Genomic DNA, 16,319 nt, shown 5'->3' with positions numbered 1-16,319 from the left:
GGTTATTTTGTTTCCTTTTGTGCCCCCCCCCCCCCCCCCCCTCTGAAGCAGACTACCTGACGTGTGAGTCCAGCCTGTCTTCTATCATGTTATATCACACTTGTGCTGCGAACACAAAGGAGGCCGAGTCGGTGTGCGCTCCTGTTCTTTCAGAAAAGGCTGAAAAAAACGGGTCAGACTATTAGAAGCCTGCGGATCCCGCGGGACTCCCTCCATCCTGCAGGCTTCCCTCCATACATGTTTAATGAGCAGCTCGCCTCAAATCGCGCCTGCTCTTGTTTTCTTCAGGCAGTTACTGCAGCTCAGGGTTTTATTTCCAGGGTTTTTTTCTCGTTTCGCTGATCGTCTGGTTTCAGGTTCAGGTGAGCTTCTCTTTGTGTTGTAACATCTGCAGATGAACACATTTGTCTTTTTTAGATATTTAAATTAACGTGAGAGGACTTGAATATTTGGAGCCTTTGAAACTGATCCTGTTTTTTCATATTGGACTCCTTTTATTGTTTTCTTATAGAAGAAGGAAAATATTGGATTTAACATGAAATCCTGATGAAACATCTCCTGAGCAGGTCTGCAGGTGTTTGGAGCTTCTCCGTGAGGAGGAGTTAAACATCGCTGAGTGGAAGTGGAGGACCTTTCCTCATGTTCTGTGAGGATGTGCCCGGTCCTCGCTTCCATCACATCCATATTAATGCAGAAACACGGCGCGCATGCGCATCCCGCAGCAGCCCGCAGCACGCGTACTGCAGCTTCATTAAAGCTTAAAGAATTTGAACAGCTGTGGTGCAGCTGACAGGAAAACGTCCTCACGTCTGACACGAGCACCCACATTCATTACAGACACACAGGAAACCTGCAGGAAAATAACCTGCAACAAGTAAAAAGCATCATGACTGCAGGTCCCGACACGTCCTGACATCAGTGTATCGGCCGTTTTGCCCCAACAGCCTCTGTTAGTCCACATGTTTGGTTTTCATCCTGATTCTCAGTTTGTGATGTTGGCATTTCTGGTTTTTAGTGTTCATGAGCGGACGCTGGGTCAGTGAAGTGGCTGGAAAACCTGAAATGTGTTTCCAGACTGGGCGGTGCGGCGGTGCAGCGGTAGCGCCGTCGCCGTGCAAAATACCTGCCCAGGTGTGCTCCACCACTCGGCCTATGGCAGCTGTGGCGGGCTCCCGCGACCCTCGTTCCAGCCAATGACCCTACCGACCCCTCTGCTGTGGTCAGTTTGGTAATGAGTGATGCATTTGTGGTTGCAGCCTGAAGAACTTGTCAAACAGCTTATTCTGATACTGAGTCTGGTTTGGTGTCGTGTGCTGGGTGATCAATCGGAGCTTCTGCTGGATATTAGAAGAACTTTGGTTCCTATAAAACTAAGATTCATCGTTCACATTTGTCCATCTGTTCATTTAAACCTAATTATTTTTATTTCATTTTTTACCTTTTTACACCATTTTGCAAATGTCAGAGTCTTACTTGGTTCAAATCTAAGAAAAACCTTTTTGTGTAGTTTTGCCTCCAAGATAAAAATCTGTAAATTTGAAGCTTATTATTATTGTAGTTTTTAATATTCTTTACTATGCTCGGAGTAAAGTAACAGACATCTGAAGAAAGTTCATTCTATTGTTGAATTTGACTCATAAACAAGAACATTTTCATGTATAATATCCCATATTCATACGTACATTCAAAAACGTTAATATTTCTATTTTTACATTTTAAATGGAGCTCATGTCTCCTTTCCTTTGAACAACAAACCACAGTTTTTGTTTAAATGGCTTCATGTAGCAGCTGGTAAAATTAGGCAGAATAGTGTAAAGCGCTTAGGGGTCCTTAAGGACCAGAAAAGCGCTATACAAATGCAGGCCATTTACCATTACCAGAATTGGCCCAAAACTGCTGCTGAAAGGGTCCAAATCCTGTGGTGGGGAGACATGACCTACATTACTGCACCTGTATGTGATGAACCTGCGATTCTGTCTTTGAAATGGTTTCTTCAAAGATGTGGATCATGTCTGCGACAATTTAATTGCTAACTTACACATGTGGCAACAATCCTGGCTTTTATACAGAAATATAACCAGAATACAACCACGTGAAAACACGTCAGGAGCTCATCAGCTCAGACTCAGACTGATTGCAACATGTTGGCAATCTGTTTGGAAATTAGTCGGCAATTGTTTATCTAAAAGTCACTGCCAGCAGTCAGAGTTCACTGATTGTTTGGAGACAGGTTGCCTCCCACCAGACGGCCTGTGCAATCGCCTTTCAATCGAACATGGTCGCCTATTGGTTACGTTTATTGCTCAACTTTTGGATGACCAGTTGGTCACTGCAACTGCTTCCAATCAGTAAATAAATTCAGTCCATCCACCAGGCAATTATTGATATTTCCCAGATGGAAAAAGGTTGCTGATGTTGTTCATCAACAAGAATATTTTAGAGTTCTGTCATTAAAGCATCAGAAGATCTGAAGGTCTTATGCTAAATGCTGCTTAAAAAAAACAGTTAAACAAAAGGTAATTAATGAGAAGATTTCCTTAATTTTCTGACGCATGAAAACCAGATTTATTTCATCCTGTGATGTTCATCAGATATTTTAAAGACTTAACGGTCCATATAAAATCAAATCCAGGTCGGTTTGAGGGTTTTGGCAGCATGAATTATCCAAATGACGTCGTCAGCGGTATACGCAGTCAACCTTCTTCCTCCTCCCCCTTCCTCTTCCTCCTGAACCTCTTTGTCTCAGTCAATATAAACTGAGAGCTGAGACATGTGGCAGCTCAGGGACTCTCCTTCATTAATAATGAAAACACTCCGAACCCAGCTCCATCATCTCAAACTCAGCAAACCAGATTAAAACCACAGCACACAATCATTTTTCAAAACAGTTGTCGTTTATTTAATACTCTTCATCATTTTAGCAATCTTTTATTTATTTATTCATCTTTTAATATCTCAGTAGGCCTATAATCTGTAAAGTCTGGGATAGATTATCTATAATAGAGTTTTTATTTTCTTAAAATCCTTTTTCATATACATTTTCTCTTCTTAGATGATTTTCGTAAGATTTTTTTTTAAACTCTTTTTGCAACATCCCCATAAACAAACAAAGAGACAAACCAACAAACAAACAAACAGAAGTACACATCTTTTCATCAGAAGGCAGTGGAAACATTGTCGGTGCCTCGGCAAAGAAATAAACTCCCTCAAATTCATTTACTGTATTTATGTAGTTCATGATGCTACTATACTGTTGGGACTCTGCTTTTAATCTAACATACAGACCTAAAATATATCACCGCTAAGGTCGTCTAGTATGGATCACTGGAATGAAAAGGGGGGATGTGCTTAATGGCAACAGTCATATCACTCTTCAGCCACGGTTTGATTTTTTTAATCATCATTTTTTCGTGATTTCTTTTTTTTTTCAGCTACACTGGCCATGAAGTCGCGTCTTCGTATTGCTCTCAGCTTCTCCTCGCAGTAACCGTTTAGCTCTCAAAGTCATTCATTTCTAACACGTGGTTGTGCTGATATGAAAGATGGCGGATGTCACCCACCAACAGGAACTAAAGTTAATTTCAATGTGTTGCTACTTTCACATCCAAAACAAGTTTCCATCAGTCGGAGTCCTTGGTCTCGTGGGATTTCAGGAAATGAGCACGTCTTAACAACTTTCTCGAGCTATAAACCAGAAAGGTTTTGGCTACAGTGATTTAAGACATTCATCATCATCTCTGTGAGGAAATGTTCTACCTGAAGGGTAATTCATGAAGGAGAAGCTAAAGCTAAACAGTGTTTGGTTTAGCTGCAAATACAAACTGTTAGCTAACCTGATGTAATATGTTTTAGTTACTAACCCATGGCAATCCAATTTACTTGCTAACACAAATGCTATATGCTTTAGCCTCCAACCTGCTAGCTACTCTAATCTCTTTAAATGTTAGCTGAACTACTGCCATACTGCTAAGTTATTACACGTTGATTCACTTTGGGCATAGCCTGCTTCAATGAGTCATGCTAGAGTTGGAGGTGTGGACACAATATGGTTACAGCTAGCTTATATTCTCAAACCGAATTTTGTAGTTTTTAATTAAACGGTAGCTCTCTGATCATCGCAGGAAGCACAGTTGATATAAATAAATAAAGTCTGTCTCCAAATACAACCTGGGCAAAACAAATGTAAGACATAAGCTATGCATGTCTCTTACATATGACGTACATTTCTGCTGTTATAATATAATTACTTAGTTTAACTGGGCATATCCTAAATCATGTAATTCTACTAACTGTTAGCTGCGGTAAAGTACCTTTACATGATTACAAACAAGTTAGCAAACATTAGCGAGAATAAAGACAGTTTAATCTAGTGGGGCCAAAACAATGAGTTAGATTCAGTTTAGGAAATTTCTTTAGTTGTGGGAATCCAAATAGTCCCTTCAAGCTAGCTTACCGCTGGCTAATGTTAGCTAATGCTGGCTTGTTAGCTAACCAACATAGTAAAGTACTCTAGCGGTCACATCAAAACTCGTAGGGTTGATCTGGATTACAAAGTTTGTTAGCTTATCATGTGTTCATTATTTTATACGTTTACGTTACGAAAACTTTAAACTGAGGTGCCAAGTTACAGCTAGCTGGCTAACATTAGCTTGCTTCTTGACTATTGTTTTCTGACCATGGACAGATTTTAAGTGGTTGCACAATAAAATTCCAGCATATAAATAAACAAATGCTTAAATAATTGCAATTAATCTTTTATTTCTTTTTTAAAAAGCTAAAATTAAAACATCTAGTATGTTGCATAGTAACTACCTGGCACTATGTGCTGGTGCCCAGGAGGGCTTATTACTTTGAATTTAAGCTTTTTGAGTGCTTTATGCACTTTTAAATAAAAGAGTTTAAAATTAATGCTGTTCATAACATTAATAATGCAATACTTGGTTAAAAGTCAGCTGTATGTCCTTATTATTCACAATATATAGTCACCTGTCATCAGCTGTTGCTTAAATGTAACTGTGCCATTTTCACTTTTTGTTGTTCTTTGTTGTGATCGTTTCTTAAGGGCTTTTAATTTGAAACTCTTACAGGAAGTGTTGAGTTTATATTACCAACAAAAAGCAGTAACAAAATGAACAATTCTAATAATACAGAAATGAAACATCGAGATAGTACAAGTGTCCTTCCAACAGAAGCAAAAACTAACTTGAACCTGACGTCTTATAAAACATTTAATGTTTTTGTGCCCATTTCCTGAAATGTTTTGAGAGTCTCTGAACTGATATCATGCACGTTAACAACAGTATAAACTGTTCTTTAAGGACAAGCAGGCTTGATACTCCACCACATCTCTGCACCTCAGAGTTTGGTCAAGAAAAACAAGCCTACGGTCACACCAGAAACGTGGCATGGCAGCAACCCGGCCAGCTCCACAACCAAGTACAACACTATGAATGTAAGAATACTGTTGATTGAGAGCCATGCTGTAGGGGTCAAAGGTCATTGCAGTTTTTCTGCCTGTAAAATGTGTAATTTTGGTAAGCTGTCTTTGCTGCCAGTTATTACGGCTGCATTTAGCGCTGGTGTGACCGTGGCCTGAAAACAACAAACAGCCAATACGAGTACAAATATTACACGAAGCATTCAGTCCATCAAATATACCACAGAGTCTACTTGGCGTAATAAAAAAAGACAAAGAAAAAGGAGAATCTGTCCGTGGTGAAAATGAGGCGTCAGGTCTGAATCGGCTCGAGGCCTCGGCTCGTCTTATTGATTTTGTGGCCTCGCGTTACACATGAATATGTACCATGGGCTATATGGGGGCTCTAATATATAGCCTGATACAGTGTCAGCGCCCTGCAGTCACACCGCGCTGTCTAGGCCGCGCCTACTAAACATCAATAATTCATGGTTGACTTTAATACGGTGTAATTCCACGGTTGTAAGCGGACGGGAATCCATCACATTTTCATCATTGTCATCATTTCAAAGGCGCGTTGAATATTTCATGTTTTCGGCCTCTGGGTCGCGTCTGCGTGTGATTGGATGAACGCTCCGGGAGGACGGCGGCCTGCAGATGTCCCAGGAAGGCGACCTGAGCCACCGTGCGGTGACCTAGCAGTAGAAATCCATTCGGGGAGTATTTTCTTGTGATGAATTCAAACTTTGAAGTATTTTGGAAGAGCAGCTATCGCTCTTTTCCTATTTTCTTTTTTCAGTCGGATTTTTCCTTTTTTTTTCTTTTTTTACTTCTTCTCGCTTTGCGTTTCCATGTTTTTCCTCATTTCTGTTAAAACGCCAGCCAAGTCAGTATGGTGGGCAGTGTGGTTAGGACCAAGGCGAGGCCCCTGGCGTTGGCAGATCTGGGGGCTCCGTTGCCGCCGCCACAGAGTTCAAACAAACTCCCGCGGAAATTCAGGTTTCGGGACTCCTTTTTCAGTTTATCCCAGAGGTCCGTCGCCCCCTCCTGGCAGTCCGCCAGCGCCGTCGTGGCACAGGAGTGGAAGTTATCCCAGTAACTGGCAGGAGAAAACACAGCAAGCATTAACGCCACAAGCTTTTGACTGCAGTGGGAGGCTGGTTTTTAAACTGACTGCATCAGTTACAGCGAGGAGCAGAGCCAAGAGTGGGAACCATCCCAGAATCTGGCAGCACTGAACACAGAGAGGAAAAAGCTTATGAAGATCCAGCCGGTGAACTTCATCTAGTTTTTATATTCCAGTAAAACAAAGCTGAAGCTCGAGAGCTGCAGCCTGCGCCCATTACAGCGCCGCCGTCGCCATCATTACCCAGAAAACACTTCAATATTGAAGGCAAAACACTGGCTGCCTGTAGCAGCTACCGCACAGGAGCACGCCTACAATAGAAGCTGCTACGCCATCAGCACTTTACTGATTCTAATGTTTTTACTCCACATGCAACGAAAGCTTTGTTTCTTCCAACTGGTCACAATTTATTTTTTATTTTAATGTTCCCAAATCTGCAGCCGCATATTTTTATTCTCCACGAATCCATAATTATGTTTGAAAGAGGCGTGGCCACAGCGGCGTGGGTGGAAACTGCCTGCACGCCGCGTCCTTACAGAGTCAGCTGTTCACGCCTCCTGCAACTGAATTCAAATTCAGGAACTACACGTTTACTTAAAGTGTTAAAGTCCTGCTTTAGTTTGTAGGTTTTCTGCTCCTGCTGTACAAACACGTGTTCCACTTTTATCTGATATTAATTCATGTGAATGTTTGTATAAAACATCGTGTTTATAGGAACGCTCAGCTACACGTGAGGCTGTTGGACTGGGCGCCTCCTCGTCCACCTGTAGCAACGATGCTGTAATACTGAGAATGATGCAGTAAACATGGATGAGACGTGAGACACGTTCACCATCAAAAATGGTAAAAAGTCGTTTTTATTGTTGGTTGTTCGTTAGTTCAGTTTTTTTAAGTATTTCATGAAAATGTTGATCAGAGTAAAAAGACTCTTCAGTACGAATGTTTGTTTCTGGATTCAGTCCAAAGAAATCTTTTTAAGATTATAAACCCATATGGAAAAGATATTTATAAATCTTATAAAGTTTGTATCTGTCTGTGTGAAACTTGTATGAAAAGCATACAAGAGTGAAAACAGATATAAGATCCCTTGAAAAATTATATAATGAAACTTGTATGTTTTGGATACTTACTAACAAAATATATGAAAGTAATGAGAAAGTGGCCACTTTCATGAGTAAATCATATATGTTTTTACTATTTCTTTTCCATATGGGAAGATTTGCATCTCATCCTGAAACCTTATCATGTAAGTTTAGAAACTGTTTTTAAATCATAAGAATTAATGATCACATGTTGTGATGCAGCTGACGGCCCCACTGTGGGACTGAAGTCCTGCATTAAAGCTTCACAGAATAAAATGTGAGGAAGGCGTCGCAGGTAATGACTCGTCAGCTGTTTCCTTGCTTTACTACAGCCCCTCCTCTGCTCGTCTTCCCCTCTTCGCTCTCTTGGTTTGATAAAATATTAATACTCGTGTTTTTCCCTCCTCTGCTCACTCGGCCTGATTTCTCCTCCTCTTCCTCTCTGCTTGTTTTCTTCTTTATTTCTTTGTCCTTCTCTCTCGCCTGTCCCGTCAGTTTATTTTCCATCCCCCTCCAAGTTAATGTGGCGACGCGTGCTTCAGCACACACACACACACACACACACACACACACACACACACACACACACACACACAGCATATCTAATCCAATCTTCCAATCTGCTATTATTGACGTTGACCTCTTGAACTGAGCCGTGTCGATGCTACATCTCTGAGCAATTAACGCCTGTGTGTGTGTGTGTGTGTGTGTGTGTGTGTGTGTGTGTGTGTGGAGGCGTATTAACGCGCCTCCTGCCACGCCTCAACACCGCTGTGATGGAGCTGTCACTGAATTAAAAAGTCATGTGTGTGCGGGGAGGGTGGGGGCTCCTTGCTGCAGCGTGCCATCTGGTGCCCACCCGGTTTGGGTGGTGGGATGGATGGTGGATTAAAGGGAAGATGGTGGGGGTCATCTGGGCTGCACATATGCGCACCCCCCCACTGACTACACCCGTTTCCCCCTCAGGGTTAAATCACTCTTACTGGTCTCTGTGAGATCAGACTCGTCACAGATGGGGCTCAGCGTCAGAGACCAGTTCACACGGCCCCGTAAAACCAAACCACTGCAGCTAAGCTCCAGTTTGTCGGCACATGAGAGCAGATCTCTGTCCTCTGACTCATTACTGTCACGTAGTTTTGAAAAGGACGGAAACTATAAAATCAATAACTGCAGTGAGGATCGCTCAAACAGCACTTCCTGTTTTCTCTACAAGTCTGATGCAGAAACGACCTCTTATGGACTCATTACTGTTTATAGACACTTTATCGATTAACGGGGTTAAATAATCTGGACCAGAGAGGTTTGTTAGACGTGGATGACGTCCTTTAGTAGCCTAGCTTAGCACTATAATTATTGTTACTATGTGATTACGCATTATTGGACTTTAAATGACATATTTGGATATATTTAATTAAACAAACTAGTTTATTGGAACAAAGATCCAGAGGAAAAACAAATACCTTCAACAGTTGTAAGAAAACTGCTTCAATAAGCTATAAGCCCCGCCCCCGCTGATGTGACGGTGTGTTTGTGTGTGTTTGTGGTAAACGTACGTGCAGATCTTGTGCAGGTTCTGGCTGTCGTCCAGGTCCTGGGGATAGTTGGCCATGTTGTCTCCCAGCTGGATGAGGCAGTCTGAGAAACCCTTGAACACCGAGTCACATTGACCAGCGCTGACCAGCACCGTCTGCAACACGGAGACTGCAGGGGAGGAAGAGGAGGATGAAGAGTGGTGAGAAACAACGCAGACGTTTACATCAAAGCAAACTGTTTACAGCACAAAGGTTGTAGATCTGTTGCATCTTGTTTTAAACCTTAAATGTCTTTTTTGTCCCAATTTAAACCTTTATTCAACTTTGAAACTCCACATTTGTAATTTCATTTGGTTCACGGTTAGTTTGAGACCTGCTCATGATGTCGTCTGTGGTGGACAAAAACACCTGAAAGACTTTTCTGTTGGCATCTTTGATTTGCACATTTCAGTCTATATGTGCAACTCTGTGCACCAGAAACTATTATTTTAGTGCAAAAACATTCACATAGAACCTTTCATCAAAGGAACGAGTCCAGATGTTAACCAGATGTTAACAGTCTCAGCTTTGTTCTGCAGCCGACTGAGCAGAAATCAAATGACGTATAAAACACGGAGTCATCAGCAAACAGAGGGAGACGAACGTCGTTTCAGACGAACGTCGTTTCAGACGAACGTCGTTTTAGACGAACGTCGTTTCAGACGAACATTGTTTTAGACGAACATCGTTTTAGACGAACATTGTTTCAGACGAACGTCGTTTCAGACGAACATCATTTCAGACGAACATCGTTTCAGACGAACATCGTTGGTTTTCAGCATGTTTGTCAAAGAGTAACGTGTTTTTAAAGACGAGATCATAGAAGACAAACAGATGAAAACATGGCCGCACGAGTGATCAGATCAGCTGAGAGTGAAATCTGAGAATAAAAGAGCAAAATTTAAAATATTATTTTACAGAAGTGGAATCTACAAACGCTCTCGCAGGTTTATCAGGGAGCGCTAACAGATTTAAAGCTTGGGTCTTAGAGAGTCTGAGCTCAGCGTTACGATCACGCAGCTCCAGTTTGTGTTGGTTTTATTCCTTCTGCTCATTAGAAACACATCAGTGCAAACTAACATACATGACAGGGAAACGCCTCTATGAAGCTGCCAAACGTGACACGCCTCCTACACCCGCGCAGTCACACACACCCCTTTACACGACCTCTGTGACTGCGTGCGTGTGGTTCGTTAAGCAGGGGATCGGGCTGATTGATCGGTTTGGGTGCTGCTGTCCGGTTCCACTCCATCAAACCGTGGGCTAACACGGCGTGACGTGTCGGACGAGACGCGGCTGTTAGAGGACGAGGGGGGAGACTGATCACCCATGTAGGATTTACCCGTTTCCACACATGAGCTCGGGTCACTACAGGATCCTCTTTATGGAGGATCAACAACAGGAAAGACCTTTTTAGTGGCCTGGTTCACTCTGCGCTCTCTCTCAGCAGTTTTCTATCATTATTTTCAGAGTAAAAGCCTTTAAAAGCCCTCTGTTCCCTTCCTGTTAGCACAATAGTGCTTCAATAATGCAGCTTTCAGAGGCAGATGTGTTCCCTGAGGAGACGGTGGAGACCAAAACCTGGAGATAAAAGCTTGTTTCCTGTTACCAACACGGACAAAATGTACCAGCAGTCTGTATTTATGTTATTGCATAATTAAAACCCTTTCATTTGTGTGTATATATACATATATATATATATATATATGTATATATACACACTGGGACATGAATGTTGAGTGAAAGTTTAAAGCATGAATGGTGGATAAACATGTGGTTAAACAGGCGGTTTTTCAAAATAAAACCATCATTTAAAGGTTTTTGGTCTAAATACCAAAGTGTTTGTCGGTTTCTGTTTAAATAACAACATTTGTGTTCCTGACGCCTCCTTGTGGTCACAAACACAAACTGCACTTCCTCCTTTTGTGAACTTTCTGTAATCTGAATAAAAGCCAGACAGCGAGCACATTTCTCTCGATGCTGCCTGAGAACAAAATGTTACTTTGTGCAACCAGAGAGAAGATTTGGAGCTGCGAACTGGAAGATGCATTTCTGGAGTTTGGTCAAAGCCAGGCTCGCTGAGGCTTCATGCTAAGCTACACTAACTACAGCCTGACCTCAGATCTCTCTATAATTAGAGAGCTTGGGTTTTAGCTCGTCACATCATTGGCATAGCGAGTGATAAGATCATAAGATCAAACGTTTTCGTTCCATTAGTCTGAAAAGATAAATCCTGTGGCGTGCTAGGACAGAAACCACATGTGCCTCTGAAAAATGAAACTCGTGATTGTTTCCATGTTTCTGCGTCTTCGTACTTCTGATCCATTAAATCTGCACAGAGCTGCGTTTAACGAGCTGCGTTTGAACGTCTCACATCAGCTGATAGTGAACCTGCGATTTTATTATGTCTTTTATTTTAATCGATGTATAAATATAATCCGATGACACTGACACAGATTAATGATGAACCTTTTTTAAATTACTGTTATTGTAACGTACTGACATATTTAAAAATCATTTTTATTTAAAAGGTTTTAAATGTTTTCAGAATAAAAATTAATTAATTTGTTTTATTCATTCATTAAACAACATTTTGTGTTTTAAAATAACCCAAAAATATTAAGATGATCCTTTTTTAATCCAACAGATTAATTCAGCAAACATATTTGTGTTCAGTGCGATTCATCTCGTCTCTGTTCATCTGGAATTTTTATTGATTCCTTTTTTTTTATCTGGGATTTATTTCTGAATCTTTTTGAATTTTTGACTTGTAATCAGCTTTAGGGGGATTTATTTTAAGGTTTTTATATTTTTAATATTATAACATGTTTATGTATTTAATATTCCCGTGAGTCCCCATAATATCTCTTCATTTCTTTTTATTTGTTTAAATTAAATGAAAATGTCACAGAAATCTCCATAAAATCAGATTTTCATTTAAAATAATACGAAATGTTATTAATTTATCCTCCTCGGACACATTTTCTTATATAAATGTAACATTACACAGAAACATTGTGTAGTTGTGTTTAATGAGCGAACAGCATTAAATCATTACTGGTTTATATGACCAGCAGAGGCACACAGACCACGTGATCAGTAGAAAAAGGAGCCGATCAGCTGTTTGTCAGATGAAGGAAAAAATGTTTTTGTTTTTAACAATAAAACAAAAATATCATTTTTTATTTTTTTAAAGCTGAATTTTCTTTATTGGAGGTCGCAGATTCAATAAGATCCGTGTTCAGGTTAAAAGAAACACGAGCGCGTGAGGATGCGCGTGAGGATGCGCGTGAGGCACCGTTAAAAGAACCCCATTCCTTCCTCTGTCCCACTTCCTGTCAGCACGTGACAGCATTTCTTTGATGATCCTGATTCTGGTTTTTGTTTTTCTGCAGCTTGAAGCTGATTTTTGGACTTTCGATCGACTTCCTGTTTTTTCTGTTTTGAATCTTTAATTTGAATAAAATCTGAATCTGTTTTTATTCTCCGCGCGCACTTTTAAATTCATCCTCGTGTTAATCTTCAGCGACTTTCAGGAAACATTTTGAACTTAACGTGATTTTGTCGCTGCCGGTTTCACGTTTCTGCTTCCTGTTGCTCCGAAATTTAATCTGAATGAATAAATGAATGAACGCGCACCTCCTCCTCCCCCCTCCTCCCCCCTCACTCTCTCCATTGTCTCTCCCGCTGTATGTTGGAGCATTACATCATCTCTAATAGGCTGCATGATACGGCTGCAACAACTAAGTGTGTAAAAAATAAAAACGCGCCCTCTCCGGTCTCGGCTTCACAAAAGCTCAAATTTGAGTTTTTTAACGTTTTTATCGGGAATTTATTTTTAATAAAGAATCAAAGAAATCCAAACGGAGCTTTGCGACAGTTTGGAGGTAAATTTGGGGCTTTTTGCAGCATTTTTCTTACGCAAAAGTTGCGTTTTTATTTCTGGTTTGCGCCTTAAAAAACCCGCTGTGTGCGTTTGTTTTATTCTTTATATTTATATATTTTTAGATTTTTCTCCGTTTTCTTTCTTACACATTTCAGTCGCTTTGACTCGTTTTTGTCGCGTGTTCTGTTTTCTCGTCTCCAAAGATGCTTTTATTTCTGATCCGTTTAAAAAAAGAATGCGCGCCCCCGCACACATGATCTTTATTTATTTATTATTTTTATTTATTATTGCATTTTATTATTTTATTTTATTATAATTATCTACTTTTTATTCCTCCTGTTTGATGGATCCCGCTGTCGTGCACATTAATTAATTTCCCTCTTTTTCGTTCACGCCTCCCATCAAGCACGCGTGCACTCATTCACCCCGCGTCCACACACACACACACACACACACACACTGTTGCCTGCAGTGTGTCATGCCAAAAGCAGCGTGCTGTAGCTTCACGCGGCGGACACACCCACCTCCTTTACACACGAGGCCATTTTCGTGCGTAAAAATGCGCCAAAAACGGAAATTTTAACCCTAAAAATCCACAAAATCTCCACAGTTTCGATTCTGATCTTTACTCTGAATTTGATGCCCACGTGTGAGTTTCAAAAACAGCCAAACACGTGAACATGAGCCGTGTTTTTGACGTGCATGTCATAAATTTATTGTTCAAATGATTTTGAGGATTGTGCTGCAGCGGCGCGCCAAACCTCGGACCAATCAGACTGCAGCATTTCGGAGACGCCGAAAGATTCACGGAAACATGAAAACGGGACGAAGATCAGATTCTCTGTGAGTGAAAGAAGAAGCAGGAGGAGACGTTTCCCCGCAGGGAAAAATCACCTGCGTGGAATCATTCCACGCATTTTGGCCTCGCTCGGTTCACCGCTGTGCGTGAAGGACGTGAAAGCGCGCGTGGATTTTCTTTTGATTCCTCTTCTGAAACCTTCACCTCCTGCTCGGAGCTCTGACTAACATCAGCACCGAGGACTCTGCGTCCTGAATAATTCAGCATCCCTCTGCACGCGCACACACACACACACACACACACGCACACTGAGCCATCCTCCACAGCGTCGTTATGCAACAGCAGAAAAACAGAAATCATCTCCGCGTTTCTGCTCGTGGAAATTTTTAATTTCCTTCCTTCCAGTTATTAGACGGATCCCGCGGAAACACCTGATTTATTTTTACGTGAAAGCTGAAATCAAACGCGCAGTTCCTGCGTGCACGAGCCCGGCTGCCTGCAAAAATGTATCGGCTCATTTTATTTTATTGTATAAAATTATATTTTATTCATTTTAATTTATTTTTTTATTTTTTTATTTTTGCAGCTGCAGGGGTTAAACGCGGGCTCGTGCCGTCTCATCCTCCGGGTTTCACGCGCACTGCGGATCCGCTCCGACATTTCTGTGATTTTTTTTCAGGCCTTTTTCTCCTTTGTGAAGCTTCAACACTCGAGACTAAAAATCACGAAGGGCCGTGAAAAATAAAACAAAACGTGTTTTTATTTTTCTCACATTTTGAATTAAAAATGATTCAAATCAAATAAAAACGCGTCCAGCGTGGGACACCGAGGAGGGGAGGGGGAGGAGGGAGGGGGGCATTCCCCTTGTTAGCGCACACATGCACGCACACGCGCACGCGCCGACTGTGAAGTGGAGCCCACCGCCGCTCACACGTCTCCGCGGCTTCATTAGGACAAGAAAAGTCCGGACAGCAGCACCGACACGATTCAGAAAAAACACTCCATCTGCCCCACGGACGGCCTCGGCTCTGCGCAGACTCAGAACAACTCAAAGAAGCGGAACATTTCACGCGAAACTCCCGTTTTTCTTTTATTTCTGCAGGCGATGAAATAAAAATGAGAAGTGAGTGAAAAGCGGCGACAGAGACTCTTTAAAGGTCACAAAAGAAGAAGAAAAATTCTTTCATGATAACAAATGTGAAACAAGCTCCTCATCATCTGCAAACACGTTTAAAAGCGCAGCTTTCATCCTGGAATTTGGTGCAATTACAGAGAAAAACCCGCAAAGCGTGACTTTCTGCGCTCACCTATGTGCAGAGCCAGGAAGAGCGCGAGGCATCTGGAGGACCAGGTAACTCCCATCCTCTGCGTCCGCCTCTCGGCATGAGAGCAGAGACTCGCAAAGTTGGAGAGCAGCTGCGGAGGGGCCGCACATTCCCCGCAAAACAGCCGCAAACGGCTACATCCAGCAGAGTCCTCCGCCTGCTCCCCCGCTTCTTCTTCTCCTCCTCTTTTCTCTTCTTCTTCTGCTCTTTTAGTGTGAAGCTGCTCCCTCCGCGCGGCTCTCCGTCCTCTGTGCGCGCGGCGCTTCCTGCTCGTTTTTACGCGTCCGGAGAGAAAAAAGAAAAGAGAGAGAGAAAGCCCCTCCTCCTCTCCTCCTCCTCTCCTCCTCCTCTCCTCCCTCATTAATATTATTTATCCTTCTTTATGATTCCCTGATTTTTTTTATCCCTTTGAGACGTTTGAAAGAGGAAATCTGAAACGTCTGAAAGGCCTTTTTCCTCCCAATAAAGCGAAAATTATTCCCGCGCTCTTTATCCACCGAGATGAACAAGAGCTAAATAAACCATTTTTAATATTTCATAATAAAAATAAAAATAAATTGTACAGCTTCCCAAAGGCCTTTCACTGTCATGCGCACTGGATTTAAACCTGAGCAGAGCTTCAGCATTAATTCACATAAACACATGAAAACATTTAAATATCGAAACAGGTCCAGTTTATTTCTTTAGCACAAAAATGCTGCATTTAAAAATCATAATATTAAAAAAATAAAAAAAATAAAATACTACACCGGCCTTTATAGGAAAATAGTTCCCCTGCTGTGTTTGGGTTATTATGGGACATGCGCTCTGATTGGCTGGACACGCCCCCTTCTCCTATTAATAAACTGGATTTATTTTTATTTCTTTAGTTGGACCTTTTGTGTTTGAAGTTAAGCTCCTCCCCTCACACGCCTGAGGCCGAATCTTCATAGGTGTGTTTCTGTTCAGTTTCCTCCTGGTGGTCATTTCCGGTATTGCACTGAGAATTATTTAATTTGTTATGAAAATAATGTGAATTCTTCCATTAATTATTATTTAATTATTAATTAACTTTTATTTTATTTAATATTTATATTATTTTATTATTATTAAACATATATTTAAAGGCCTCAGA

General features: G+C 41.4%; 1 protein-coding gene across 2 annotated transcripts; it reads right to left on the bottom strand.

The window, feature by feature from the left end:
* Positions 1-2,875: 2,875 nt before the first annotated feature.
* nrn1a (neuritin 1a) lies at positions 2,876-15,475 on the bottom strand. 2 transcript variants are annotated; one of them, XR_014875939.1, is made up of 4 exons: positions 15,188-15,475; positions 9,178-9,325; positions 3,861-6,515; positions 2,876-3,828 (listed from the first exon to the last, which is right to left on the bottom strand). XR_014875939.1 is itself a non-coding variant. In XM_085171818.1 (3 exons), exons 1-3 carry the CDS (start codon positions 15,240-15,242, stop codon positions 6,287-6,289), a joined length of 432 nt encoding a protein of 143 aa, XP_085027944.1. In that variant the 5' UTR covers positions 15,243-15,475; the 3' UTR covers positions 2,876-6,286. The 2 variants fall into 2 exon arrangements, 1 of the variants encoding a protein (XP_085027944.1); XM_085171818.1 differs by having other exon boundaries at positions 2,876-6,515.
* Between the last annotated feature and the right edge of the window lie 844 nt (positions 15,476-16,319).

The sequence above is a fragment of the Neolamprologus multifasciatus genome, chromosome 9 (assembly GCF_963576455.1).
Source record: "Neolamprologus multifasciatus chromosome 9, fNeoMul1.2, whole genome shotgun sequence".
Taxonomy (NCBI): Eukaryota; Metazoa; Chordata; class Actinopteri; order Cichliformes; family Cichlidae; genus Neolamprologus; species Neolamprologus multifasciatus.
This window is presented reverse-complemented; position numbering and strand designations above follow the sequence as displayed.